Here is a 15,248-nt window from a genome sequence, read left to right on the forward strand (position 1 = left end):
CATTGGCTTTCTACTTAGCGACCGCAGTGCCCGCTCGTATCGCTCCGCAGGGAGAGGAAGCGCTCGTAGACCAATCACATCTGTGTTTACACCGTCACCTGTCAAACACCTCCGCTACATTTCTCTCTGAAAGGTAGGATTTCCCTGCTTATTTTTAGCCACTTTTTAAGAAAACTAAACTGCAAGCGATAAAAATAAGGTCTCAGTGTAGCTTTACGTGACTAATAAACCGGCCCGTTTATTCAGGAGAAGGATGTGGGGATAGTGAGGTTGCGCCCCCAGAGCTAGCTAGCTGGAGCTGGTTGTCTCTCCGCGCGAGGCTTGGTTTTTTTAGCCGATTATCGGAAAGCCCTTGTACCTAATCATCCCTCGCCGAGGTCGCCTCAGTGTGGTGCGTGTTAGCATAGCGGACCAATCGGTTTGATATTATAAATCCTCTGCCTGGGGTTTCCCGTGTTAGCAAAGGTTGTCTTAGCCGAGTGGCTAACAAGGACCAACATGCAGATGTAGAGTCGAGGTGCGTCTCGCTGCTCAGTCAGGATTAATGGTTCTTATTCATCTGGAGGAAACTGATAGTACGCTGCCACTGACAGTCACTACCGAGCTAATGATAGCTGGGCTATGTTTTTCCCGTTACTTTGTTTTTCGGTCTTTATACCCTCAGCAAGTCATTAATCACAATCAATGAGGTTCTTCGTAATGTTCGACACAGACTCTAGTAGAGGTCGAGCAATCGGGTTATTTTAATGCTCAGTACCGATCTATAGAACTCTACAGCCGAGGGTCGATTTATAAAGCCTGATCATTTGTTTGTCTTTCACCCACGTGCATTACAGACTAATAGAAACACATATTACAATGTAATAGCGCTTAAAATATAGTAATCTATTTGTTTTTAGCAATTTGGTACTATAGGCCCTCTTGCTTGTGCTATAGATTATCAAAGACAAGTAAGAAATACATTTCCAACCTTAAAGGTATCCTTAATTTCTTCTTGAAACTATAATTTTCTATAGAAAAGATAAAGTTGATGGTAAACTCACAATGATTATTTTAAATAGTCACATGCATATGTTGGCTCCTCAGGTAAAAGGTAAAAATCTATAATATAAATAACCTTTAATTACAGGTGCATAATCTCACACAGTTGGTAGTGTTACATTGCAGCATGAAGGTTTTGAGTTCAGATCCCCGCCAGGGTCTTTCTGCATGAAGTCTGCGTGTTCTCCCTGTGCATGCATGGGTTCTTTCTGGGTACTACTGAGCTTAGGGTCAGTCTTTTTTTTACCCTGACTAGAACTAGTCTTAAGGTTTTCATCCAGCTGCATCTCAGAGTTCATATAAAACACTGCAGGTACACCAAAATATGAAAAGATAATCATATCCATGTTGCTTTAAAATCAGTTTTAATACTTGAATTCTTGTGTTTTTTCATCTTCCTGACAGTATTTCCTGCTGCCTTCATTAATCCTACTTAGACTGCGCTGATCAAATTAATTTGGTTTTGGGATGGACTTTCTGTCCTGAAGCTCCTTCCTGGGGCTGTTTGCTGCCAGTCAGATGGGTCTCATTTAGTCGGCCTGTCAGATGAGACACAGTTCAGCATCTATCATGCAGAGTAGACACATGGGGAAACTTTATCTCTGCCGAGGAAGTTACCCGGGCCTGCTGGTTGGGGACAGGTCAGAGAGACGCAGAGTCAGTGCCTTGTTTGCATCCCTCTGTGGGATTAGCCTTAATACTTCATGCTTTTCTTTAAAATTAGACATAAAAGTCAATATTTTATTGATTCCTGACTACCTTTCAGAGTCGGCCTTTGCAGCAGGTTTTGTTTGTGCCAGTTCTGAAACTTTTCAACGTTACTGTCTCAGTTTAAAACACAAATCTAGATTTAAAATTTTGGGCAGCCACGTATTTTATACTTGTTTAGTCTATATATTGTTTCTTTTATAAGCTGCACAGTAACTGTCTGTTCATGCAACTAGCCGAGATACAGCTGCACTGTAAAAGCTAGAGATTTTCAATGCCTTGCAGAAGTAATCATACTCATTAAACTTTTCCACCTTAATCACCTTCCAGCTCTCTGCACTGATAATGTTTTGGAAAACATCCAGAGGCTGAAATTTCTACCAGTTCTTTTTTTTTGCATTTACCAGCAAGTTTCTGCTCAAAAAAGCATCTTCAGCAAGATGCTGCCACCGCCATGTTTCATAGAGGAAATGGTGTGTTTTCCTACACACATTTAGTTTTTTAGCTAGTAAGATCAGAGCATCTTTGTCCATGTTTGCTGTTTTTCTTGCATGACTTCAGTCCAACATTAAACTTCTTATGGCTTTCCTTTGACAACCTCTGATTTGTGAACTGATATTCAGTGTGTCAGCAGATTCTCAAACCTGAGCTGTGGATCTCTGCAGCTCCTCCAGAGTCACCATGGGCCTCTCAACTGCTTCTCTGATTAATGCTCTGCTCAGTTTGGGCAGACGGCCATGTCTTTGTGGGTTTGCTGAAATGTGCAAAATCACAACAAATGTCGTCTCAAGACACTTTACAAACAAGTTGTTTCAATTCGATCATACATAATCAAGTTAAATTACATTCTATCCATAGATTAGTTATAGGTGGATTTTATTTAGGGTAATCAGAGTAACAGAGGCTTAATAGTGAGGAAGAAAGAAAAGAAGATTTCACTTCCAAAATTTCCTGAAGCAGAATAATCAGTGGGGTATTTAAGGGGATATGCATCAATAATGAGGGAACTTGAATTATTTAAATTTTTAAAGCAATCTGATAAAATAACATAACATTCATAAAAATAAAAACAAGTTAAAAAATATAAAAATTGTAAGATTTTACTTGTAATAGTAGTTGAGCAGACACGGATGGAGGATAAATACGTTTGGTCTTTTGCAGTAAACTTGGACAAATTATCTAAAATATTGTCCATTCTTGGTGTAAAATGTGTGTTTTTAAATAATTGCTAAGCTTTTTTTTTTTTTAAAAAAGCAAACATACTTGTGTCATGGGCTCATTGATTGACAGTAAATAAGAAGTATCTGTTATTTGTAAATCAGTTTCTCTTCCTCATCACAACCATGCCTTATGTCATGTTGATTCATCACATAAAATCCCAATAAAACAGGCACAGGTTTGTGGTTGCAGTGTGACCGAAAGTGGAAAAGTGAAAGACAAGGTTCTGCATATGTAGAAGTCCGGAGGGTCATGCAGAAAAACCTATAGTTGCAGTGCAGCATTTTGCAGCATCCCCCTCCCCTGAAATTTTCTAGGCTTGTGTTAGTTTAAATCACACAAGGAGGAGGAGGAAGGAAAAGAGGGAGGGGGAGTGTCAGACTGGTTCTGAAGCAAGTAATGAAGGAAGGAGGAGAGTGAATCATATCCAGGCAGTGTAAGGTGCAGTGCAGTGTGGCTGTTTACAACAGCAGCCTGGCATTCATGGTGAAGCTCCATCTGATATACGGTGTTCACTTTCAGCCTCTTTTGTTTTCCTCCCCGTTTGCCCAGGAGCTGAAACACACACTCACACTGAAGCGCCTTCGGTAGCCGCTAACTGGACGGACTCTCTGGCAATTGACCTTTTGCAGGTAAGCCCGTGTTAGCTTGGCTGTTTCAACTAGTACTGACACAGCAGCAGCTTTGCATGCACGTTTCTTAAAATGCATCTTTTACGTTAGGCTATATGTTTCCCTTTAGCAATGTAAGCATTCCAGGTTGTATTTTTTCCAGAAAATAATAATATTTCAGAGGAATGCGTTCAGCCGGAACATTTATCCAATGTTGGGGAGTAATGAAGAGCCACTTTTGGGCTTCTCTTCAGTGACACAGTGAAATATTTACATGTTTTTTCAATATAAGGACACATCCTGTAGTGTATGGTAAAAACTTTAGTGGGAAAAAAAGCATCTTAGCTCAGCTTTTTTTAATTTAGAAAAAAGAAAAGCTGTATTAAATGGTTACTTTAACCTTTCAGATTTAAATGATTCGTAGAAGGGATTTCTTCTTAATACGGTCTACCCACTTAAAAATAAACAGTATCCTGGTGATACCCACTAATATTTTTCCACGCATTTGGTTGTCTTGGCTGGACAACCAATAAATATGCATTACTATCGCTAGATCACTTGACTCTAAGCACACACACACACGCCTACACACACTGGTCTGTCACATGCAGCCGGTCCAACCCTCCAAAGATCTGCAGATCTAAACTCCTCGAGGAGAACATGAGCGCAGGTAGTGATCATGGATCACAAGAATGTCAGCAGCGCCTGTTTTTAGCCACTGATGCACTCTTTTGACTCGTGATAACCTGGTCCCCGAGGCAGCAGGGGAGTGTGTTTGTCGGAGGCTTGAAGAAGTGCTAATTGGAGAGTCTCAGGTGGAGATGCAGCCACAGGGGCAGTAGTGGGGTGGGATAGTGAGGAGGGGGCTCTCCTGAGGTTTGGGCAGAGCGAGGACAGAATGGGTTAAGAGACAATTCTTCGAATTCAATCTTTTTTTTTTTTTTGCTGATTGGAGTGAGTTTTTCATGCATACCCATTGAACAGTGTTTTGTGTTTGTTTCAGTGGAAAAGTGGAACAAGTCTTGGACCATGAGCTCAGTGGCTGTGTTGACCCCGGAGAGCTTCGCCGAGCATCGCAGTGGTCTCAAAGACCAGGAGATTACAGGTGACCTCTGCTAAATGTGACTCAGGGTTTGTTACGGTGCCTGGAAGTCCTTGAAAACGCTTGAATTTCAACTGGATGTTGAAATTCAAAGCGTTTGCTTGGATCAAGCACTTTCAAGCATGCAAAGAGCTTGATTTCTGTATAAAGTCCTTGAAAGTGCTTGATATTCAAACTGCACAGTTTTGTAATTAAGTGCAATCTAACGTTTGATTAACACACATGTAATAAAAAGAAATACTTTTTTTTTCTTGTTGTCTGAAGTTAAATAAACATTTCTTGTTTTAGGTCAGTTAAAATTAACAAAATGATTTATAGCTGCTAAATGCCAGGAAATGTAGAAAAAACATTTTTTAGAGATTTTTTTTGTGTAGGTGTTATTTACTTTAAGATGATTTTTTGGGATTTGCAGTGACTATGTATTATTCCTAATGACTCAAAAACCTATTTCTGTGTGTAATTGAAATAAAAGTAGTCTTATATAGTGTTAAACGCATGTTCAAGTTATTTAAATTACTGGATTTACTTGTTAAATTAGTGTTTTGTTCGCCGATCAATCAGGTGTTTGGAGTGAGTGTGTGATAGACATTTAGAAACATAAAGTTTAGTTAACTTGTCCCTACTGTAGAATGTAGAATACTACCACAAAAATAATAATAACAATCATAAATTATACCATTTAGTAGTTAACTAAAGACAGTTTGTTTTGTTTTATTTCCAAGAATTATGTTGCTTGAATTTTACTGTGGGAAAAGTGTCCAAACTCTTAGTATCTTCTAGTGGAGATTTCTTTTCTAATCTCCTGCTTAGTGTTTTATATTGTAGTTTTTTCCCCCCCTGTGTCTCTCTGCTGAATGTTTTCATGTTGGCCTCACTGGGCCAGGTTGTGTCCCGGAGGATGAGGCCTACATTCCCACCTATCTGGAGGCCTTCCCTCCGCTGCCGGAGAAAGGCGCTCCGGGGGAAAAGACGGGGGAGCCGGCTTCGGCATGGGGGAGCAAGATCCGCCCCATCAAGGCCTCAGTTATCACCCAGGTGAGGATATCACTGAGGTACACACAAACATATTCAGATGAATCGCTGCTGTAATGAAACCTGCTTGTGTTCAGGTGTTTCATGTCCCCCTGGAGGAGCGGCGCTACAAGGACAACAGCCAGTTTGGGGAAGGAGAGGAGGCCAAGGTGTGCCTGGACATCATGCAGCGGACTGGAGCACACATTGAGCTGTCCCTGGCTAAGGACCAGGGCCTGTCCATCATGGTTACTGGCAAACTGGATTCAGTTATGAAGGCTCGCAAGGAAATCGTAGCCCGCCTGCAGACGCAGGTAAAGGCGTAACCGACTCTTACAGTGTTGGTTTTCTTCATGACTTTAACCGTGGAGAAGCAGAATAAAAGCTAAATCCTTTAGGTGTTCTAAGTAACTGTGTGTTGGGGCTCCTTTTAAGTATTTGTGTAGTAAACAGGGTGTCCACACATCCTTAAAAAGCCTTCGAATGGCTTTACAAAAATCTGAGTTGGGCTACAAGTCTTAAATGTTATCCTGGTAGCATTTAATCTCGAATAATCTACATAGTCAGGCAAAGGTTTATCACATGCAAACACTTTCATCACGCTCTGTGACTCAAGGCGGTTGAAGCTGCCACTAACTAGCTGCTAGAAAAGTCTTGCTAGCTAGCCAGCTAGCTTTTTTGTGTCTGTCATCGGTGAGTATAAATAATCTCCAGTTTGCTTTTGCCTCTGCCTCAGTTCTGTTGCCCACCTGTAGGATGCTCAACGCTGCTCTAACATGGGGTAACTTGGTGAGAAAACATACTAATAGCTTTTCTAAAACCCATTTTCTAAAGATATTTCTGACCGTGGCATAATTCAGCTTGTTAGAAACTTGGCTGCAGATAAATTTATTGATTACGTAAAGAGAAAGCCGACAGAAAAAGATGGTCTCCTGCTTCATGAACATTAGAGCTTTGAACGTCATACAGAGTAACGACGAGTGTTTCAGCTGCTCTCTGTGGAGCTCATGCTCTGAGCAGGTCACATGCTGCCGTTTACCATCAACCTAACGCAAAAGGTATGAAACCCTGAATCATTAGACACAGCTTTGTAAGCCGTGCACAAATGAGCATTAATTTCTTTTAGAAAAATCACAAAGCGTCTGGGGACTGTTTGTCTGGGGTGCATCTGAATAAATCAGAGGTAAAACTAACAACAGATCCTGGGAGTTGATTCCTAAGCTGTTACCTGAGATCGGATCAGTACATTTGTAGTAGGAGGTGTGAGGAAAAACTGAGGTCTTCTTTCAATATGGCTTCAAATGGTGTCAAAACTTTGGCTGCTGGATGAAAACGAGGACTGCAAGTGCTAGTAAGACTTTAAAAACAGGGTTTTGTCGCAACTATTGCTAAAAACAGCTTCTATCACATTGTTTATTCTCTGTTTCATTATTTGTTGTTTTGTTGAGGTGGATATTGTAGTTGAGCTGTGGGTTGAGAAGAGAAGGAAGACATTAGAAGACGAGGCAACAAATGTTTGTATTCTGTTTCATCCTGCGCCGCTTTATTCTCCCACATCAAATCAGTCGACTGCCTTCAACATTTTTTCCAAACGGTCCCTTTTGACACTATGAGCAGCTGCTTCTTTAAAGGTCTCGGCATGTCCCTGGTGTTCACCAGACTGTAAATGATTCATTGTACAGCGTAAGGCGAAACACAACAGATAGACGGGACACCTGTTTAAGACCTTTTTAAAGCTTTTTTGTTTTTGGTTTAAACATCTTCGGGTTGGAGTTTTTCAGATTTTTAGTGTCCTAAATGCAGCAAAAATAGAGAAACAAAGGGAGAATATAAGCAAAGTGGAATACCTTTATAAAGGTCAAAGGAGGGAGATTTCTTTTGTATTTGTTGTTTTTATTGATATCTTGTCTGGTACTTATTTAAAACGGATTAACATTTGAATATTTAGTGTTAGATGTCTTCAGCCATGTCTACTTTCTGCTCTTGTGATACTGTCGTCTTTACCTTTCCATCAATATGCCACCTTCTGATGCGATTTAAACGTTTAAACTCAGATTTCCTTGGACTCTCGTCCCGGCGATCCAACCACAGTGATGCGAAAACAAGATTTCAGATGCTACCGATGAATTTCGCAGAACTTGAGCCTTGACGGGATCTCCCTCTTGCGATGCTCAGAGTTTGTAGGATGAGTTTAAACAGAGATGGGAAGAACCAAAATTCCTGTCTCTGCAGGTCGTCTAAGGACAAAAAGTGGGGTTGAAAATTGACCGTCAGCTCCCAGGCGGCTGTTTCAAGGCTTCAGCAGCTAACATGCTGATTTCCACATCCACTGCTGCATTGAAGTTTATCTTTTTAGCTGAGCTGTGGTTATTGAGACAACAAGGAAAGGAAACATTTTGTCCTCTTCGCACACTCGTTTTCTCACATGTTCACTGATCTTTATTTTACAATATATCCAAACTCTGACTCATTGTCAAGTATAACATGTCCCTCCTACCTGGTTACCTGCTGTTTTTTCGACACCGCTAATGTATCTCCCTTCTCCTGCTGTTGCTGCTGCTGCAGGCGTCGGCTACGGTCGCCATTCCCAAGGAGCATCACCGCTTTGTCATCGGTAAGAACGGTGAGAAGCTGCAGGAGCTGGAGCTGAAGACCGCCACCAAGATCGCTATTCCACGACCCGACGACCCCAGCGCCAACATCCGCATCACCGGCACCAAGGAGGGCATCGAGAAGGCTCGCCACGAGATCCTCCTGATCTCAGCAGAGCAGGTCAGGCAGAGGGCTGGTTGGATTCATAAAGCCAGTTCTGGGTTATGCTTGACTGGCAAAAGTTAAAGGTTTCGATGCAAACCAGCTTCTTTTTGCACCGATGTGTTGGTGAAATGAAGATGAGCAATTTCTGCATTCTGCATCTAGGTCTGGAAAAAATATGAATAAACATAATGAATAAACTAGAGATGTGAACAGAAACGCCAGTCAACTCTGCCGGGATTCTTGAAATTTGATTTTTAAAATAATTTCATAAATATTAAATCCAAGAAGATTCACTCAGGAAAGCTTAAAGTTTCTGTAAAATACCGTCCATCTCTAGAAACTCATCCACCAAGATCACAACTACCTAATTCTTTGTGTTTGGTGTGACGGGAATCTTTTGATGTTTAATTCTAATTTTGCTATGTTTATAAAATTCCAACCAAGAACTGGGTTTGCAAATTAGCCTGTGGCTAGAAAACCTGTGTGCAAAACAATGGTTACTTTGACTTTACCTGGCAACAGTGTTTACTCTGCTGTTCTTGATGAAACAAACTTGAATTGAATTGAATTGAATTGAATCTCAGGTTCAGCCAGATCCTGAAAACTATTTTCAGTTTCTTTTAAACCTTGATCGCTCCGCAGCTTAGAGAAAGACAAGCTGTTGCTATAGCAACAATATTTTTGAGCAAAAAATGTGAGTTAATGTGTAGCATGCAGCTGAGAGACAAACAGAATCTTAATTGAGTTTTTACTTTCCAAAATTAATTACGGTCTCGAGGTTTAATTCTTGTAGATATTCACTATAAAAGGGGTGAAAGGTTTACAGATCTAAGTAATCTGGTAGGAGATCCGAATTATTTTTTCAGTTTTTATCCCCCAAATATCACAACATCATCGCATTTATAGTCCCCCTTTTGAAGACGCATCATAGGTTTTAAGAATAATTCATCTTTTAGGGCAGAAGGGATTTTTATGTGTTTTGTTTTTCTTTTACTCCCCTTACCATTTTCCTCACTACATTGTGGACTTGAATCCTGGTCCAGTCATGTTTGTCACATTTCTGCTGTTTTAAGCCTTTTATTTTTATTTTTTTATAATTGCTCTGACTACAAATACAGGCGAGCGTAGATGAATAGTAGTTTTCTTGTTGCCATTTCCTGCCTTTCTTCATGCCGTGTTCTCTTGTCTTTCCTTTTTTACACGTATTTGCATGCCAGGAAACATGAAGTCATGGATTAGTAGATAGAAGTCCCAAGACACCCTAAGCAACTAAAAACCAAAGCATAAAAAGTATTTATTTAATAAAACTTGATTAAATCATTTATTTCCTTTATGTTCCTTTTTCGCTTTGAATTGTTAAAAAGTCAAATGCAACTAAAAATAGATGGTTTGCATCTATTTTTAAAGTGACTGACAAAGAAAAAGAAAACTCTGGGAGTTTTACTTTACTGTAGGCGTTAGAAAATTGGTAGAAATAGAAAGAAATTTAAATAATAGACAAATAATTGCTTGATGTTAATTTGAAACCAGAACTGACCTGGAAAACTGAAATTGGTGCATTTGCAGCTGTGATTATTCTTATTAAGGTTTATAAAATACTATGGGTTAGTATAGAAATTCTTCCATGACTTGGTGAGAATATGCTGATGCTTGACTCTTGCTTCCGTCTCGTGTTTCAGTATACATCATTTCCTTCTTTTCCCGTGTCGTTTTTGTTCTCCCCTGCTCTGCAGGACAAGCGTGCGGTGGAGCGCCTTTCCCTGGAGAAAGCCTTCCACCCCTTCATCGCCGGCGCCCACAACAGGCTGGTGCAGGAACTGAGCCAGGAGACCGGCGCACGCATCAGCATCCCGCCGCCGAGCCTGCCGAAGGACGAGATTGTCATCACCGGGGAGAAGGAGGCGGTCGCTCTGGCCGTCAATCGCATCCGAGCCATCTACGAAGACAAGGTGATGGGGAAACTACGAGCCGTTTGTTTTACAGGCCTTCCTCCTCCTGGGATAAATATGTTACTAATTTTCTATGCTTGTTTTGCCACACCTCTCCGATGGAGAAGTGACTAGATTAGGAGAAGTGCGTTAGATGAGCGGTCCAACATGGAGAGGAAGGGTTTGTACATGTGCTGTAGATGAGTCCTTGTGATAAGTGGAACGGAGAGGAAGTAGAGAGAAAATTAGATCTCGGCGCCGAACAACAGGATGAGAATGCTGAATTTGAGGCACAAATATGAGAGGTGAAACAGACGCTGAAGTCTTTCAGCTCCTGTTCTCCTCTTCTTCTATTCCTCGTTCCTTTGTGAGGCTGAAACGATTAATCGAGATGAATCAATTTTTTAAATAATCGTCAACTAATTTAGTAATCGATTAATCGCTAACTGGAGTATGCAGACTCAAAAAAAGACCATTTGCTGAAAGAACAACACAGTTAGACCAGATATTAAACTGTTCAAAAAATTAATGCGTTTATCATTTAAGGTTAAAAGAATATTTGTCTCTAGAAAGTTTTTACCCAGAACTCCCCAAGTGGCAGCCGGCTCAAATGGTTAATTGCCAGAATAATCGACAGGATAATCGATTGTTAATGTAATCCTCAGTTGAAACCCTATTTGTTTCCATTCAGCTCGTCGGTTCTAATCTTGTCGTTTTCCGACCCGCAGAAGAGGAAGACCACGACGATCTCGGTGGAGGTGAAGAAGTCCCAGCACAAATACATCATCGGCCCAAAGGGCAACACTCTGCAGGAGATCCTGGAGGCCACCGGGGTGTCGGTGGAGATGCCCCCGCTGGACTCCGCCTCAGAGACCATCATCCTCAGAGGGGAGCCGGACAAACTGGGACCAGCTCTCACACAGGTCTACGCCAAGGTCAGAATCTTTTTGGACCAATTTACCAACACCAATTATAACCAGGCATAATTTTTCTTGATGAACCATAATATACGACATATAAAAAAGCATTCAAGATATGTTTCTGTAGCCTTTCTACCATAGGCGATGATTAATTGTTTATATTAAAATCAGAGGCGACGTCACACTGGGTGTGTAAGATAAAAATCCCTTTAAAAAGGTTTTTACGTAGAGCCCACTTTAGAATAACATTGTTTTAATAATGCTATCCATGCTAACGGTGATAATCAAGTTTATAAGGTGCTGAAGATTTTTTTTGTCTTCATTTTAAATGATTAAAACTGTTTCACAAGCCGCCACTGGGCCTAACATGAGTAATAAATGACCAATGAAGGTATTAAGGAAATAATAGAAAGTATTCTGAATGTTTTTATATTATACTTTATAAATAAAAAAAATTTACTTGCCTGATATCAGCAAAGCTTTACAAAAAGTAGAGATCTGCAAAAGAGAACCTCTAATGTTTGGTTGCTGCAAACTTTCTCTTCTGTGTGAGTCTGTATCAGAAACAAACAATGTGAAGTCATTGAGAAGTCATTACTAGTGAGGACCACACAACATTTGGTGAGAAACAACCTCAAAATAATTGTTGGTTTACAAGTAAAGCATGACACTTGGACCCTTAAATGTCCAAATTCACAATAAAATGGTGCTGTGGATTCTTAAAGGCTCATCTGGAAATCACTTTCTGCACAAGATTCAATAAAATCTTGGACTGGCTCTGAATTCAAAAGAATCAACCATTTTTATCTCGGTGCGTTTTTGGAAACTACATCTAACTTTATAATAAATGAGCACAGTAAACATTTTCAGACACCTTTGCATACTTGGATACGTTTATCTTTCCAGCACTGGCTGTCAGTCCATGAAAGGTGTAGATTCCTGCAGATATTCTTCCTTTATAAGCTGCCACTGGCCAGTATGTGAAGGAGGTTGTGTTTGGTGTTGGAGCTGTGTTTTATCTGCTTGCAGGCAAAGAGCGTGATGGTGGTGGAGGTCAGCGCTCCAGCTTGGCTCCATCGCTTCATCATCGGCAAGAAAGGGCAGAACATTGGGCGGATCACGCAGCAGCTGCCGCGGGTAAGGAGGCGACGTTCAGGCGTCTCTGATCAGAGACGAACGATGAGCAAAGAGGACAGAAACTATACGTTCACGTTTTTTTTTCTTATCAAAATAATTTTTTTCCCGTGATTTTCAGATGTTCTGCTAAAATTGCTTCTTTATTCTGCTCATAATTAAACAAATATTTTCTTAGCATTGTCCTAATTCTCCGTCGCACAACTCACAGGAGGGACGATTAAAATTAAAGTCATTTTTTGAAAATAATGTAATTTCGTTTTTTTTTTTAGAAAAGAAAGCAAGAAAACATAATTTTTAAAAATGATTGATTGAAATTGGAATCTTGCATTGAAAATAATCCGATTTTATTTTTTAGCCATGTCCTCTGGCTCTAGGTCGTTTGTTTTCATGTGCAGGTTCACATCGAGTTCACAGACGGTGAGGAGCGAATCAGTCTGGAGGGCCCGACGGAGGAGGTGGAGCAAGCTCAGACCCAGATACAGGAGATCATCAAGGACCTGGTGAGTTCACACACACACACACACACACACACACACACAATTCAGGCCATGAGTTTTTTACAGCACATTATAACATATAACACAGTATTTTTCTGTATAATTTGTAGTAAAGCTTGTTTTTTAATTTTGTCTAACCCTCTGGGAACCGTTTAGCACTTTTTAAATGTATTAATCTTGAAGTTGCAAAATCTGCATTTACCCAAGTGCAATTTAAAATACATTTCTGATCATCTAATCGTATTGTATTATAACACTTTCTTTTTTCTATTACTCAGAAAGAGTAGTAGATATTTAATCTTCCTGTCCACGCTCTCTGCAGCTGGTGAGGATGGACTACACTGAAGTCAACATCGATCAGCGTTTCCACAGACACCTCATCGGGAAGAACGGAGCCAACAGTGAGGTTTTTTTTTTTATTCTTCTGACGGGTCGAGCCTTTGAATTACAGAGGAAATCTACAGGTTCATCTCAAACTTAATTTCAATAAATTAAAATATGATCAATACAGTAAGAGAAGTGAAAAAGGAAAACTCATTACAGATTTGTTACAAACAGAGTAATGTATTTCAAGCATTAGCTTACACCAAATGACACATACGTAAGATCAATAAAAAATTATTTTTGATACAGAAATGTTGACCTGCTCTCCTTAACTGGCACTCAATCCTGTGCTGGGGCTCCTTTTCCTTGAATTACCCATACCAAGCATAGAGTCATTGTGGATGATGATACTGTGGACAGGAGGAGTCCCCAGTAGCAGTCAGTAAACATGAACATGCCTCTGACTGAAGACTGTTGCTGACTATGATGACAGGCTAACAGTTAAATATCAGATGATATTCCACACCATATGACTCTTATCAGGTTGATGGAAAGCACTGCTAATCCACCACATTTACTTTTGCTGCTCCTCTTTAAAACTCTGCCTGACTGTGTGGTTAGAAAACCAGGAAGAGAGACGATGGAGACTTGGTTGTGTCTTATGGTCAATCGATTTATTGCTTTTTATTAAAATATATGTTTATATTCCAAATCTCTTTCTTGAGACAAAAGCAGAACTGCAGTCAAATCTCTTGTGTTTGTGCACAAACTTGCTGAATGAAGCTGGTTCTGTTGCTTGTGAGCGTTTTTCTACCACACTGTTTCTTTCCAATTAACTTTCTGTTATTCCACTTGGAGGAAACACCAGGAAGAAGTTATTGCTTGCTTTTCTGTATGAAGTTCACTTCTTTTCTAGGTTTGATGTCATGTTGAACTTTTCTGAGAAACTGAATTTTGTTTTTTGTTTTTTTTTATTTCTTGCCTAATCATGTAAATTTACACAAATAATAGGTTAAAGTATTCTGTTGTGCACTTTAATTAATCCATCTAATATGAGTTTTACCTTTTGAACTGAAATTACCGAAATAAATCTTTATTGAGATATATAAATGTCACTCAAAGCAGCAGGATGTGTCAAACAGCGTTCTTGTAATCTGCTGTGTGGAAAAAAAACTTACAATCTATAAATTTTTCATGAAAGTCAGACCAACAGGAGGACAGATCAGATCCTTTTCTTTATTTTTTAATCACTCCAACGCTCTCTCCTTCCTGCAGTCAATCGGATCAAGGAGCAGTACAAAGTGTCGGTGCGAATCCCACAGGACTCTGAGAGGAGCAACCTGGTCCGCATCGAAGGAGACCCTAAAGGAGTGCAGATGGCGCGCAGGGAGCTCATCGAGATGGTTCAGCGAATGGTGAGAGCCGGCTGAAGGCTTAGGCTGCTTCAGTCAGTCGTTTGAACATGAACCAAAGAAAGATTTCCACACTTCCAGGAAAACGAGCGCACCAAAGACCTGATAGTAGAGCAGAAGTTCCATCGGACGATCATCGGCCAGAAGGGGGAGAAGATCAAGGAAGTCCGAGATAAGTTTCCTGAGGTGAGACTCTGGAAGATGATCTCACCTTACGATTCTTTTTAGCGGGATTCCTTTAACTTTGCTCTTACTTAATTTGAATTTCAGGTCATTATTACGTTTCCCGACCCGTCGCAGAAGAGCGACATCGTCCAGCTGAGAGGGCCGAAGAACGAGGTGGAGAAATGTGCAAAGTTCCTGCAGAAGATCATCGCAGAACTGGTGGGAGCCGCGCCACGGCGAGCCTCTGTGCGCTGAGCTCTTAACCTCACAGAGACTTTCTGTCTTCTGCCTCCAGATCGAGAACAGCTTCTCGCTTTCCGTCCCCATCTTCAAACAGTTCCACAAAAACATCATCGGAAAGGGCGGCGCCAACATCAAAAAGGTGAGAGCAGACGGTCAGGGTGCAGATCTGGTTTG

The 15,248-nt window shown here is 40.6% G+C and overlaps 1 protein-coding gene across 1 annotated transcript in view; it reads left to right on the forward strand.

Moving 5' to 3' along the window:
- The window catches only part of hdlbpb (high density lipoprotein binding protein b), a 26,236-nt gene continuing 10,988 nt past the window's right edge, over positions 1 to 15,248 (forward strand). The window contains exons 1-15 of the mRNA XM_044098126.1: positions 1 to 133; positions 3,520 to 3,599; positions 4,582 to 4,683; positions 5,564 to 5,715; positions 5,790 to 6,005; positions 8,257 to 8,463; positions 10,182 to 10,397; positions 11,105 to 11,311; positions 12,326 to 12,433; positions 12,829 to 12,933; positions 13,253 to 13,331; positions 14,530 to 14,669; positions 14,748 to 14,852; positions 14,937 to 15,050; positions 15,127 to 15,213. Coding sequence (XP_043954061.1) covers positions 4,608 to 4,683; positions 5,564 to 5,715; positions 5,790 to 6,005; positions 8,257 to 8,463; positions 10,182 to 10,397; positions 11,105 to 11,311; positions 12,326 to 12,433; positions 12,829 to 12,933; positions 13,253 to 13,331; positions 14,530 to 14,669; positions 14,748 to 14,852; positions 14,937 to 15,050; positions 15,127 to 15,213 — 1,812 coding nt within the window. The 5' untranslated portion in view covers positions 1 to 133; positions 3,520 to 3,599; positions 4,582 to 4,607. The remainder of the gene's footprint in view (positions 134 to 3,519; positions 3,600 to 4,581; positions 4,684 to 5,563; positions 5,716 to 5,789; positions 6,006 to 8,256; positions 8,464 to 10,181; positions 10,398 to 11,104; positions 11,312 to 12,325; positions 12,434 to 12,828; positions 12,934 to 13,252; positions 13,332 to 14,529; positions 14,670 to 14,747; positions 14,853 to 14,936; positions 15,051 to 15,126; positions 15,214 to 15,248) is intronic.

This window comes from Gambusia affinis, linkage group LG18 (assembly GCF_019740435.1).
Source record: "Gambusia affinis linkage group LG18, SWU_Gaff_1.0, whole genome shotgun sequence".
Lineage (NCBI taxonomy): Eukaryota > Metazoa > Chordata > Actinopteri > Cyprinodontiformes > Poeciliidae > Gambusia > Gambusia affinis.